General features: G+C 43.6%; 1 protein-coding gene across 3 annotated transcripts; it reads right to left on the bottom strand.

Moving 5' to 3' along the window:
* Nucleotides 1-1247: 1247 nt before the first annotated feature.
* On the bottom strand, nucleotides 1248-12133 carry pcdh18b (protocadherin 18b). Of its 3 annotated transcripts, none has more exons than XM_035161713.2 (4): nucleotides 9237-12133; nucleotides 8648-8736; nucleotides 8185-8300; nucleotides 1248-2764 (listed from the first exon to the last, which is right to left on the bottom strand). In XM_035161713.2, the coding sequence occupies exons 1-4, from the start codon at nucleotides 11751-11753 to the stop codon at nucleotides 1809-1811; spliced, it is 3678 nt and encodes a 1225-aa protein (XP_035017604.1). In that variant the 5' UTR covers nucleotides 11754-12133; the 3' UTR covers nucleotides 1248-1808. The 3 variants fall into 3 exon arrangements, with proteins under 3 accessions (XP_035017604.1, XP_035017602.1, XP_035017603.1); XM_035161711.2 differs by having other exon boundaries at nucleotides 8131-8300; nucleotides 9237-12132; XM_035161712.2 differs by having other exon boundaries at nucleotides 8131-8300; nucleotides 8648-8703; nucleotides 9237-12131.
* Nucleotides 12134-14365: the final 2232 nt, after the last annotated feature.

Raw genomic sequence — 14365 nt, 5'->3', positions numbered from 1 at the left:
CCAACACAGCTCATGTGATACTGATCATACTAATTTACAGAAGAAAACTCAAATCTATCTACTGTTGATTAGTGTGAACACATCCTCTGCTCTAAATATTATATTATATATATTAAGTTATTTTTTTCACTTATATTCGTAAATGTTTTATTGTCTGTATTGGAGCAACAAAGACAGAATCTATGTCCTGTTCACTCAAATGTGTTGTTCTCCATAAGCTGCAGTGTAGTCATTTTTCCTCCAGGGGGCTCTGTGTGGCTGTCTCCTCTGCCTCTCCCCTCTCTGGTTCCATCTCAGGGCTTGGTGCTGTTAGTTGTGGTGGTAAAAGGCGGATGACTCATTGGTCTACAGCGCGCATGGTGAACCTCTAGGTGTCACCCATTATCTAGCTCTCAAGGCAGCAGAGGAAGGTGTCCGCCCCCCACCCTCCTGAGACTCTCAGCACCTCTCACAGATAGCCCCTTCTGCTTCCACAGCACATTTCTCCCATCAGCAACCACACACCCAAGTTTGATCCTCTCGTGTTGTGAATTCAAGTGACTGTGGGTTTGCAGGCAGAATTCAGAGACTCTGTCTTCTTCTTTTTATTTTATGGTATGAGATAACAATCCAGTTCAAAAACGACAGATTTAGAACAAAGAAAATTGTGAGAAACAGTTAACTGACCATCAAAATGATCGTTGAGTAATTTCCTGTTGAATGAGAAGTTAGCTGCCATAATATTTCAGTACTGAACTACAAATTTCCGTCCCCAGTCCAATATTTTGTCTTCAGTTGTATTGTATTGACATGTTGGCAGGATGTTTTTTACTTATTAGGTTATTTACTTGAAAGCCTTTACACTGACTTTTGTCCTGATATCATATGAACAACTTGACTTCTTATTTCATTTAGATTGAATGTTCTTTCAAACCAGTCAAAGGGTCATGAAGTAGCTGCTCCGAAGCTTTTACTCGTAGAAACATCCTTCAAATGCTCAGCAAAGTAAGAATAAATTAACCTAGAATCCCAATAACTGTAGAGGAAGATTGTGTTATTAATTTATCCTCCATTTGCATTAGACAAACTGTAAAGACTTCCTTTGAAGGTAATGTTTATCATGACATGTGAGGTCTACTTGTACAGCTACATATTGAATTGTAAATCTAATGCTAATGGAACACGTTGTACATGTTGTTCAATTTATGAATACACTATAGGCTATTCATTCAGATAGATACAAAACAAAAAAGATATAAACCACAGGCTGGAATGTTTATGTATTATTTTTATTTGTGTACTCTCCCCTTCCCCACAACAGACCACAAAGACAAGTGTCCATTACTTCATTAATATATTCATGTATACATATCATAGTGACAACAAAAGAAATCACAATACAAAAAACTGTTTAAATACATAGAATGTCGATCGCATGTCAGTCTTGATTCAATGTCTTTGTACTCAACATGCATTCAAAATATAAAAATAGACTTCTGATTAAGTTTATATACACTTTTTTTTATAAATATAAGAATACAAATGTATTTTTAAAATACAAAGATAAATACAGTCACATAGTGTACATTGTGTACCAAAACAAGCAATTACAAACAATTTTTTGGATATTTAGCATTCACAAAACACAATTATTACATTATAAATGCAACTTTAACGACAATTGCAGGTCTTCTTTTTTTGTCTTCGTTTCTCATTTAACTTATGTTTCTGTCCTTTTTTGCCACCCAAGGGTGCTCACTTTTATACTTAAGGTAAAAGGAAGCAGTCATTGGGTGGTGAATAAATAAAGAGGATAAGAAACAGGAAGTCTAGCTCTGCCGTACATCCTGCAAAAGTTTGTTGATTTCAGCCACCAGCTCGCTGGCATCCACCAGCTCATGTCTGCTGTCACTGCGTTTGCCCTGAAGGTGGCTGAGCACAGAGTCAAAATCGTCCTCCTCGTAATTCTCTGGGATCTCCTCCATCGCAGGCAACCACTTGGAGGAGGGCCCGGGGAGCGGCACTTGTACTGGCACAGGGGCTGGGGAATGCTGCATCAGAGTGGGACTGACCAGTGCTGTGAGCAGAGGGCTACTGTGGGGTTTACAGGGGTGGCCGCTGTTCTGAGGACTGTTTTTGGGTGCCTGCGAGCCCTTGTGGTTGCCGCTCTGGGAGCTGAGCTTGGTGCTGGGTTTCAGGGTGTGGTAGCTGCCACCCTGGTGATGGCCAGATGGACCGATGCTGCTTCCCGGGTTCTGGAAGTGGGTATTGGCAGCCCAGGCTGCCACGCCTTGCTGGTGAACAGAGGGGCTGGGCTTGCCAGGCAGATGGCCCCTCCTGCGATCCAAAGACCCAGTCATAGGCACACCCACACCACTCAGACTTGTCCCTTTGTCTTTCTCGTTGACCTGGACAAAGGAGTCCAGACCCTGGGGTAGCAACCTCTGGAACACGCTGCTCATCTCTGACAACAGTGAGGTGGTCCCACACAGGTCTTCATCTCTGTCCCCCCTGCTGTCCTCTCCCCCCTCCTCCTCTCCACCGTCCTCACCGCCCAGGTCCTTGCCGAAGGTGGAGAAGCTCTGGTTCCGGGCAGTCACAGTGTCTGTGCAGGGCTGTGGGGTCTTTTCCTGCGAGAGGTCAGTTACTTGGCGGGCTTCTTCCCCTGGGATATAGAGGTTGCTCCGGTAGTCGGAGGATGATGAGGCTGGTGAGGCCAAGGGGGGCATCCAGCACTGATCTGAGTGACCCAGAACACGACACTCCTCTGTGCAGAGCCTCATAGCTGGATAGAAAGACAGAAGCACTTATGAGTATCCTGAAATACTGAGCTGCACACACAGTAAAGGAAATGGGTAGAGCTGGGCATCAAACCTCAATTCCCTTTGAAAACCAACAGAAATGTGTAGCAATGAGTATTAAAACCGAGCTGTACTGATATGTGGCATTGAATATCAAAATTTTGCAACAGGTTCCAGGAGGAGCCCAAACTGACTTCTTGAAATATAAAGATATAAAATTCCGCTGATGTTAAACACAGAAAAGCACAAAATCAACACAATTGAGAAGCTGGAGCCAACGTTGGCTGGAGCCAACGTTCATTGAACAACTGAAACAACCGATCCATTATCCAAACTCTTGCCAACTACTTTTCTGTTGATAGATCGAGCTCGATTCAGCTCAATTTAAATTATAATCATTTATAGCCTCTAACAAGGATTTGTAAAGAGACTTTGATTTAAAGGGCCACACAACCCAAAGAGGTGGGAACCAAAGGACAAGTCTCATTATCCAATGATAAGAGAATTGTTATATTTGGTAATTTAAAGAAAATTAAAAAATGATTAGTAAATGTCTTCTTCATATGCTGTGAAAGTTCTTTCCAAAACATACTGACAGTCAAACCGTCATAGCTTCAAATCTTCACAAAGCTTGAAGTTTTTCTTTTTTGAACAGTTGACTTTTTGCAGGCAGAGTATGTCGTACATTACGTGTGTTCACATTGGATGTATCTTGTAGATAATACTGGAGACATCTTATCTTTTTCTTGTGTGAAGCAAACAACCATAAATAGAATCTCAGAATCAAAGAGATGTAAAGAAGGTTCCTGACAGTTGATTCTTTTTCCATCCAGCCTGCCTCTCCTCAGGTGTTTTGTCTGTGGAAACACCATGGAAATCTGCTCTAATTAGTCTGAAAGCTCTTCGCAGGAGCGCTACCTGCTGCCTTCCAATGTATTTACCACGATGAGACAATTCAGCAGAGCCGATCAATGCCTATTACCCATTCAAAATACCTCCTCCTCTAAAAGCCCTGCATTTTTCCCTTTCAACTCGCCCCTTTTCAATATTAAATCTTCAAATAGAAAATCTCTGAAGAATAAATTAGACAAATCAAATATGCCAACTTAAAGCCTTCATTAAAGGAGTGCGGCGCTTTTCAGTCGTGCCATTGAGGGACTTCATTATACCCTCATTAACATGAAAGGAACATTTATAATACATCTTAGAGCAGATGAAAAGTGCATTTGGATGCACTGGAAGGGGGAGAACATCAGTGCGGGGTGGTGGCAGATTGAGTGCCCTGCCCCGCTGATGAAAGGGTAAAAATGAAAGATTTAACCCAACTGATTTGTGTGCAAAAATAAGAATGTGTCAGGCCAAACATTATTTGAAAGCCTGCCTGTGTGACTGACTGCAGTGTCAATTCAGATGACTTACTAACTGATTTCCTTGCCCCTGAGTTATCAGGCTTTTGTATTTAGAACTCAGGGCTAAATGACTCACTGCTGATAATGTGAGAAAACCTTTATGTTTGAGAAGAAGGAGCAGGAGGACGCCGTTATCCACTGAGCAAGGAGAATGACCACGACTGTTGGCATGATTTAGACTGAACCAAGGGAAAAAATGTGAGACATTTAAAGTAATTTAACATTACAGTTAAATCTGTTTTTGACTGCTAGTAAGAGACAGAGAGTAAACACGAATGGTATGGGGTTAAGCTCCAAAAACACTGGACCCTACTTTTCCCATAATGCAACTTGATGAATGTTTATCAGAAACTCTCTGCCTGATTAATGCCCATATCTGAAAAAGTCACCCAGAAGCACTACACTGGTAATAGTGTAGTAGTAGTTAACCAATTTTGACTACTGTTTTAGCTTTTTTCAGACCAATTGTCATTTTCCTGTCAAACACCCAGGTTGTTGGTTAGTGTGGTCCGATGCACCGTTGGTTACTGATCTTGAGGCTATAGGAAGTGATTTCCCCTTTGAAAAACTAAAATCTGAGCGGTGGTCCAGTATTATATTATAATATATTATTATGGTAATATCAAGATAGTTATATGCCCCTACATAGACAGGTGCACAGTGCATACACATACCTGGCAAATCTGCCCTTATAATATAAAATCTTCCAATGTGAAATGAGAAGGGAATGAAAAATGGCACTCTAATTGGCTCACTACATTTTATGTCCAAAACACTGATGATGACTTTTGTGCTATGCTCTTAAATTGTTCAAATAGAGCCCGGAAAAATATGTGTTGCTCCTTTAACCCATTTAGAACAAATTCATCTGCAGTGCATATCTTCAATCACCCCTGCCTGTATGTGACAGCACTGTTTTCTCCTCATTCATTATGCAAAAAGAATAAGGCCAGGCTTGACAGTGAGGATATTTTTAACCAGCATTCAGGTTATCATAAACAAACTGCCTGCAGAGCTCTGGCCATCTGTAGATCAGTGTCTGTGGATAAGAGGTCCACTTCTATCTGTAACACTGACAATTGGCCATGGACGTCAAGGACCTTGTACATGTTGTTGGCCTTTATTTGTCCTTCACAACCATGTGATTAATGTCAAATGTCTTCTTAGATAACCACCTGTGTGGGCCAGAGCATAGTGGGTTCTTCAAATGTTTTTTTTGGTCAGGGTGCCATTAGAACTCTAACATTTTTGGGGAATAATTCACTTTCCTTCTAAGAGCGAGTTGAAAATATTGATATCAGTATCAGGTCTATGTGTTAGTATGAAGACTGAGTGATATGTTCAGCTTAGCAGTCTGACTGGAAGTAGGGCAAAACAGATCGCAACAGTCGCAATTAGTTAAGAAAGAAACTGAAGAAAAATGTCTATGAACTTTGAGTAAGGCTAGCTGTTTATCCTGCCTCTAACATTAACTGTTAGTAAGCCTAACCCCACCCTGATTCCATGTCTAAACAAACAGGTTTGTCACACTAGTCTTTAAAAAAAGCAAAGTCAAGTAATGGAGAACAGAAAAGCTGTTACAAGTTATTTCTATTTTAAAGAATTTCATATTTTCTCAAAAGGTTGTTAATAATCATTTGAGTATGAGTTCTGCTTCTACATGAAAAACAAACAAAGAGTTTCTACCTCCTTCTACACCTGAGCAAAGATGGCTATTTCCAGTCGTAATGACAGGAACCAGATAAACACTGTTCGAAATCATCTATGCTGCAGTGGACACGCGGGTGGAAGGCGGGTGAACATACAGAATGAGAACTGTGAGCTTTGAGATGTAATTATGCTCTTTAGGGCCTAATCATGAGCACAGCTCAGAGCAGACGCCATGGCAACTACTTGTCACATGGCAATTAAATGCGTCCTTTTCATCAGGGAAGCATGAGGGCTTCATTTTTGGAGGGCTGACAGTGAAAGCTTGAAGGTGGGAAAGGGAGAAGGACTAACAAGCACAGCTCCTCCATACAGCTATAAAGAAAGTGAGGGAGGGGGTGTTAGTGATGAGATTGTCTGCCCGTCTGGGTCAACTTTAATTGCGATGTAGCTCAAATGCAGTGTCGCATGATGGCTGTGTGGGAAGCTGGCTGGAAAGAAGTGGGAGCTTTGGGAGGAGGAGGATGACTCGATAAAAGAAGCTGCAACCTCTGTGACATTTGCTAAGTCAGGCTGAGAGACAGAGGAACTTTAGAGCATGTGTCTGAATGTTTCTAAAGCAACAGGTCTGTGAAACCTGCCAGATAGATAGATTTGAAGCTGGGTGGGTAGAATATATCGAAGTCAGCAGGTCAGTCAATGTTCAACAAGTGCTCAAATTCTTCCTCGTTAACTCGACTGTGGAGAGAATGGAAGAGAAGAGGAGTACTGTAAGGGAGGATCTGCTGAGCTATCTGAAGCCATGAGGTGAAACTCAGTGGATGAGTGTCTACAGTGTCTCTGACAAACATTCCATGCCAATACACATGCAGCCCACTTGTAATGCAGAATCAAAATGAGGAATGATCAATGTATGGCACCTGCTTTGTCCTAACCCAGAGTTTCTTAACCTGGTCTGACCTGTTAATACGTAAGATTCTCATAATTCCTGGAGTAGACTTGTCTGTTAGTCATGTGAATTGTGTATGGCACCTTGTGAATTTCTTTTTCTTAAAGATGAGGGAACTGAATAACCGTAAGTATAGTCTTTGATTATTTTAAAGACTGTCTTAATACACTAATGTTATCGGTCACTAAGCCTGTAGTGATTCCTTCTACGCGTGACTCCACTGTAAGACATACGAGACAAAATCCACAGCCCTCATCCTGTGGTTGTTCAGCTTAAATTCGGCTGTAGCTGATATAAGGCTTTAGCTTCTGAATTATATGGAGTGTGTATCTTTTCATTTGTCTCTTTATATGAGACTTCCTCTGTGTCTGGAGAGCCACACAGGCAGAATTTTGAGACTGTAACTTTTGTATATATCTACTTGATTTGTGTAACCTAAGACTGCTGTAGCTTCATATTAGTTTTGCCTGAACTGTGGAATGCATTTTTGCACATAAAAAATGTGTACTGCATCCCCGATCCCCACTTATGCTGGAATTATGCTATAAAGGGATTGCTGCAGGGCCAGCCTGGACAGGATGAATGATTACCACGACCAAAAACCCGTCCAACATATAGCATTGGAGGGTTCTAACTTACAAACTGTTTATTTAATCCTTACTATAGTACTGTATATCAAGTGCATCAATGTGTCAGTCTAAGACATCTGGCACAACCCTGTGTTCACCAGGTGAACCCTGGATGGGTTCCTAGTGTTGAGAAACTGGTTTAGCCCAGTTGAACCATATTTAAAAATTCAAGAGACAACTTGGGGGGGGGGGGGCATGTTTACCGTCCTGTGTGTAGTGACAAGGTCATAATGATTAATTACACTGAGCAGACGTATCATGTTACTTGTGTTTGAACTGAATGAATAGCTGGTTACTCAATTTGTCAACCGACAGGATATTAATCAGCAACTGTACATTTGGATTAAACATATCACTTTTCAAGTAGAGTTTGCTGGCTCCAGCCTGTTAAATGTCAAGATTTCCTGCTTTTCTTTATCTTGTAAACCGGCTCGTGTTTACCAAGGGACTTTTTTTAATTAGAATTTTTAATTAATTGAATTAATATTTTAAATGTATTTGGCAGATAGCTCAATAATAAGTGAGCCCTACATCTTTGCTCCAATTTGTCCTATGGAAATTAATGGATCTAGTGTAATGTATTTTGGCAAGGATTTAGTTAAATGTTATACATAAAACTGATTTGGATTCAGTACTAGATGATAAGAAGAAAGTAAGGAAATGATGGGATATGAAGGCATGGGTGTGAAGTTGTGGATGGGGGGCCAGTGGTATACCTGCATGCGTTCTGTGCTGGCCATCAGGGGCATATATCTCAGTAAAGCCCTCACCAAGGAGCCTGTCCATGGGTGACTCCCTGCCAGGCTCGTAGTCGCTGTCCCCAGCCTCACTGTCTCCACGACCGCTGTCCTTCAGACTGAACTTATCCATCTCATTCAAGGCATATCTGCACAGAGAGACAACAACTTGATACATTTGTCAGAAAGGACTAATCATTGAAAATAATATTATCAAATGGGTATGGTACAGCATGCTACCAATGGATAATAAGGTTCACAGAGAGGCAGAGAGCATGCTGCAGAAGGGGTTTTACATAAAATTATGCAAATGTGATGTTACTGAGCATACAGTTTGACTCTAAACCTAAAAGCTACGACTTATGGATGTAAGGGGCTATGTGAAAGTACTGACAGCAGACAAATTCATAGGGGAATTATTTCTGATATTTCTGATATTATACCTCTATGTAAGTCCAACAACAAACTCTTTAAAAGCATTTTGCATGCCCATTACCTGTAGCTCCTGGTGTATTTGTTGCCTCTGAAGCTTGGTCGTGGCTGGTACTGACCCTGATGGAGCATGGACAGAAGCTGTGAGACTTGCTACAATCAAAACAAAAACAAAAAGAAGAAAAGGACAAAAAAGAAAAAGAAAAAAATGAAGAGGGGAAAATGAATGGAGTCAAACAAGCAAGGCCACAAGACAATGTAGTGTGGGGGGATATTGTGGGGAAAGGGTAGGTCTGCGGGGTGGGGTTGGCGGGGAGGGGGGGTGGTGACATGACTTTGTGACTTGCTCCTGAATGTGATGGTCAACAAAAACATGACACAAAGGGCTGGACGTAACAGAATATGGGAGCAAGGAATAAATTCAGAACAAATACTGAATATAAGACAAAAACAAACTACATAGTACATCATTTTGGGCATAAATACAACAAGTTGTTTATCTTTTAATCTTTTTGAGAAGATGCAGAGGTACTTATTACAATAAAATAAAGCTGTGTGACCACTACTTTTAATAAATTAACGTAAGAACAGAGAATCTAGGTTTAAAGAAAATGAACTACAAGCATTGAGGAAACTGAATCTGACTGTCTTACCTCTACAGGAGGTGTGGCGTGGGCCAGCTCCAGGGCAAAATTCTCTGGAACATGGTTGGAGGAGATGGTGACCAGGCTGTTGAGGGACTGGCGGCTATGATGGCTCTGCCTGCTACCCAGGGTGCCCCTCTCAGGTGCTGGAGAGGCTGACGGGGAGCGTGGGTGTGCCCGGACAGGCAGAGTCCCATTGACAGTTGGGACCAGGGTGATGTCTGCTTTGTGGATCTGCCTGGCAGGCTTCTTGGGGTGGTTCTGGTAGCTGTTTTCTGCCACACGGCAGTTGTAGTTATGTCTGGGGTCTTTCTTCTCTCTGGTGCAGCGGGTGGTGGCAAACATCACCATGACGATGAGTAGTAGAGCACAAACAGCACCTAGAGAGATGATGACTATGAGGGAGAGATCCAGTGAGCCTTGGCTGGTGCCAGTGGGGTAGAGAGGGGGGAGGATGTCCATGGTCTCCTGCAGGGAGAGCCTGAGGAGGGCGCCTGTGGACAGCCGACTGGTGCCCCTGTCTTGCACTTCTACCTTCAGCTCCATCACATCCCGAGGTGCCTGTTCCAGGCTGGCATTGGTTCTGAGCTCACATCGCCGGGCATCCATCACAAACAGCATATCCTCATTGCCACCAACAATGGCGCAGCTCAGCTCTCCATTGGCACCAGCATCACGGTCTGTGACTTTAAGCGCAGTTATCAGCTGACCCGGTGATGCATACTTCCACACCAGAAGCTCAGCGGTGTGATTCTGGAGGGAGGGGGAGTGGATGATGGGGGGGTTGTCATTTTCATCCAAAACAGTTAGAAGGACGGTGGTGTTCGTGGACAGTGAAGGGTTTCCCCCATCACGTGCCTGAATAGTGAAGGCGATTCGGCTGACGTCTTCATGGTCAAAGCTGCGTAAGGCATAGATGGCGCCATTGGAGGGATCAATGGTGACATAGGTGGAGATAGGGCTCCCTTGGACCAGGGCATCTATGATGGTGTAGGTGACCTGGCCATTGGTGCCCAGATCTGGATCTGATGCCACCACAGTCATCAGATATGCTCCTGGTGAGTTGTTCTCTGATTTGAAGACCTCATAGTGGCTCTTCTCGAAACGTGGAGGATTGTCATTTTCATCCAACACCTGAACAGTAAAATGTTTGATGGTGGAGAGACTAGGAGAGCCCCTGTCCTCAGCTATGACAGTCAGGCTGTACTCTGACCTCTTCTCCCTGTCCAACGAGATGTTAGTGAGGATCATGTAATTCTTCTCGTAGGTCTTCTGGAGTCTGAAGTGGCCGTGGCCGTGCAGCCTGCAAATAACCTCACCATTGAGGCCTGCATCACTGTCGTCAACACGCACCAGAGCTATGAAGGTGTCCACAGGGGCCCCCTCTGAAATGTAGGCAACCTCCTCTTTACCAGGTGTCATCAGGTTGATGTTAATCTCTGGTTTGTTGTCATTTACATCCACCACTTTCACCACAATTTTGCAAAGTCCAGGGATGGAGTTAGGTCCCATGTCCTGAGCCTGAACATCTAGCTCATAGGAAGCGGTGCTTTCATAGTCCACTTTTTTAATAAGAGTAATTTGGCCATTTTCTGGGTTTATCTTAAATGTTTCCAGGATCTTTGGTGGAATGTGACTGCTGAATGAGTAGACTATTTTCCCATTAGTGCCCTCATCTGGGTCTGTGGCGTTTAAATCGATGATTAGAGTCCCAAGGGGAGAGTTTTCCAGCAAATTGATGATGTAAGCCTGCTCATCGAAGGCTGGGCTGTTGTCGTTGGAGTCAGAAATGCTGATCTTGACCAACGCGGAGCCAGATTTGGGGGGTACACCGTTATCCGAGGCTGTGAGCTGGAGCTGGTAGCTGGACAGCACCTCCCGGTCCAGCTCCCTCATCACCACCAACTCCGCGTACTTGGCCCCGTCCGTCCTGGTTCTCACCTCAATCTTAAAGAAGTTATTGGGTGTCAGTGAGTAGGTGTGCAAAGCGTTTTCTCCGACATCTGCATCCACTGCGCCGTCCAACGGGATTCGCGTTCCCACGGATGCGCTTTCGGAAATCTCGACTGGGACAATGGAGCGGGAGAAGTGCGGGGAGTTGTCGTTAATGTCCAGCACTTCCACTTCCACATGGAACAGCTGCAGGTACTCCGTCGGGAGCGTGACCACATCGAATTCAATCGAGCAGTTCAAGTTTTTCTCACAAAGCTTCTCGCGGTCGATTTTGGTGCCGATGCTGATCTCCCCGTCCTCCTCCCGAACAGACAAGAACGGCGTGCTCCCTCGTTGCATAGCGCGGAACCGAAAGGTCAACGAACTCGGGAGTTTGGATAAAACCCCGGCTACATCCTCCCTTAACCGTGCAATAACCGTGCCTACTTTCTGCTCCTCGTAAACTTTATATTTCAAAGTCTTACCAGTGGCTCCGTGCGTAAGGGCGACCAAAAGCAGTAGTTGGAGTAGTGCCGGAGAGAAAATATTTCCTTTTGCTTGCATCATTTTTGCTCCCATCTTCTGCGCGCACATTTCGACGAATACTTCCACAGAGGCAAAAACAATCGGGTCGTGGGGACGGGGGTAGATGTCCTCTCAGAAGTCTGGCATGTTGAATCCTGCGCAGCTGCTCTCCGCTACGCAAAAAAATACAACTCCGCAAAACAGATAAATAAATAAATAAATAAATAAGTGGATAGTTACACGAGATACTGTTAATGTCTTTCGTTTGTAAAAGAATAAAATACACGATCAAATCGCGGCGCCTTCCTTGTAGCTTTCTCACATAACCACATATGCCCGCCGCCTCCTGTGCGTGCGCCTCTTAGAATGAGTGAGAGTGTGTCTGGGCGAAGAAAAGGCGCAGCTTTCTCCCAGTGTGTGTAGCCTTGTGTGTGTCTGTGTGTGTGTGTGTGTGTGTGTGTGTGAGAGAGAGAGAGAGGGAGAGAGAGAGAGAGAGAGGGAGAGAGTACTCAGTGTGCGCGCGTGTGCGACTGTGTCTGCCTGTCCTGCCCCCCAGTCTCTCTCTACGCCCCACAGCACCCAAACTGCGTCTCTCTTCCACACAAAAAATTCCCCGCACCTTCCCCCAATTCCACTCCCTCACCCCCTCTCCTCCTAAATCACCAGAATGGCCTCCTTCAAGCATCACAGGAGGGACCGACCATTGGGAGCCCCGACTCTCTCCCCCACCTCCCTCCCCAGCACAGAGACACCCCGGCATTAAAAGTGTGTCACAACAATGGGCCAGAGGAGGAAGTATTCTGGGCTCAGCCACTTATAACACAACACATACTGACCCGCGGCAGACTTACATTGTTATGATTGTAATTCACAACGTGTGCCAACTCTGCTCCTTTCGTGTGTGCGTAAAACGCGACATTGTCGCCCTCAGAATAGAGTATGAGGAAACACGAAACACTGTTCACTCTATAGTGGTTGCCTGACCAGGGCGCACGCATTAAACCCCAAACCGGGAAATTAAAAATATTTATCATCCGTGCCCTTTTTTTCACAATATCCAAAAGCAAAATTACAACTAACTTGCATTATTGTATCGTGGTCATCCTAATATTGCAATGAATTTCCTCCTGGGGTTTATCTTAATACTTTTCATCTCACCCATATCCTGCCCCTTATGCGCAATTACGCACTAGTTGATTCTTATGCCATTAAATCCTGATCCACCTGTCTGCATGAGGAGGAGGCTTATTGAGCTTTACGTTTGAGACCTGGCATCCCCAAAGCCAAACATGCCCATGAGTCTGTGTGACTGTAGAACACACAACAAGACAAAATCAGACAAAACAAGACAAACAACCACTGTAATATCATTGTAACATCAAGTGATTTAAACAGTGTCTGCCTGGGACACACAGGAGCTTAATCATACACAGTATTCACAACTTTATAATCGGATAATTACAATATTGATTTTGTATTTAATTGTTTCAGTATTTTGCGGGATGGGGGGGGCAAACAGTGTAATTTATCCGCTTTCTTTGTGCGCACAGGACGCAGTAAATAACACAATACATGCATCTTCATTAAAAAGTGTTTTACCAGTTAATCTAGTTCTTCGTATCCGTGACAAAAGTAAAAGTTTACCTGGCTCTTGGTTATAAACCTGGACAACTGACTGTAATTGTATATATAAAATGTGTACCAGACAGTGAAAACCAAAGCGCGTCAGTTTACCAAATGAACAAAAACATTCAATTATTTCCATAGAAAGAATCTTCTTTTAGGTTATTTGATTTCAGCAAATGGCTCATACTTTTTTTGATCTTTCCACTGCATTGTGACGCATTGGAAATACTTTCTCACAGGCAGTATTAGTTAAGGTATGGCCAGCTGACCCCCACGTGCGCTCTTTTCATAAACCGCCTCCGCCTGCTGCTGCATAATAATGTTTTATGGAAGCGTGCATCTCCTGATCCGACCAAATTACCATCCTGCAAACTCAAAGTGTTGCTCAGAGAGCAAACAACTGGACAAGCAGAGCTTTATGGGAGCACCACCAAGCCATCTGGCCAGTGCCTCAGACAACCCAAACCTACAATTACCATCTATTCAGACTCCTACGCCCCCCTCTGCCAAGAAGCTCCGAGTGAGAATTAGCTCCAGCTCATGTCAGATAAATTCTAATACCCTCATCCTGTTGTAGTAAAACTGACTTCTGTAGCAGACTTTATGAGTTTACTATTCAGTAGTAATCAAAGACAATTGGTGCATTTTAAATAACTTTTACTTGGATGCCTCATAGCTGCTGATATGTTACATTGGAGGAGAAGTGGGGAAGCAGCCAGCATCAAGATCACAGAGGTTGATAAGTATTTTATAGCCTGCATTAATCCATGCTCCACTCCTAAAATCTTTAAAAGCTCACATCACAGCAAAGATTTCTACAGCATGCCCTCATGACTGTGTCACAGACTCCAGTAAGCCAGCACAAGCCCATTTGAAGATCCCCCAGATTCCATTTTTGCCAAAATCAGAAAGTAATGAGTCTCACTGCACAGGCTTATATTCTCAATAAGTTTCATTTGGAGTGCGAGCCATATCTGATAACCGCAGCGCTGATTGGTTTCAACAGAGCAAATTATCTGGGGCCAGCATCTTTGAGGGGATGCGTCTCTGTGATG

Source organism: Hippoglossus stenolepis, chromosome 7 (genome assembly GCF_022539355.2).
Source record: "Hippoglossus stenolepis isolate QCI-W04-F060 chromosome 7, HSTE1.2, whole genome shotgun sequence".
Lineage (NCBI taxonomy): Eukaryota > Metazoa > Chordata > Actinopteri > Pleuronectiformes > Pleuronectidae > Hippoglossus > Hippoglossus stenolepis.
The sequence above is the reverse complement of the archived record's forward strand: the minus strand, read 5'-3'. Positions and strand labels throughout refer to the sequence as shown.

Excerpts from the sequence above, each read along its gene's own strand:
- pcdh18b (XM_035161711.2), bottom strand. The coding sequence starts at position 11,753 with ATGTGCGCGCAGAAGATGGGAGCAAAAATGATGCAAGCAAAAGGAAAT. Across the intron at positions 8,737-9,236 it reads ACGCCACACCTCCTGTAGAG|CAAGTCTCACAGCTTCTGTC; the intron begins GTAAGACAGTCA and ends TTTTGATTGTAG. Across the intron at positions 2,765-8,130 it reads CCAGCACAGAACGCATGCAG|CTATGAGGCTCTGCACAGAG; the intron begins GTATACCACTGG and ends CTTTCTATCCAG.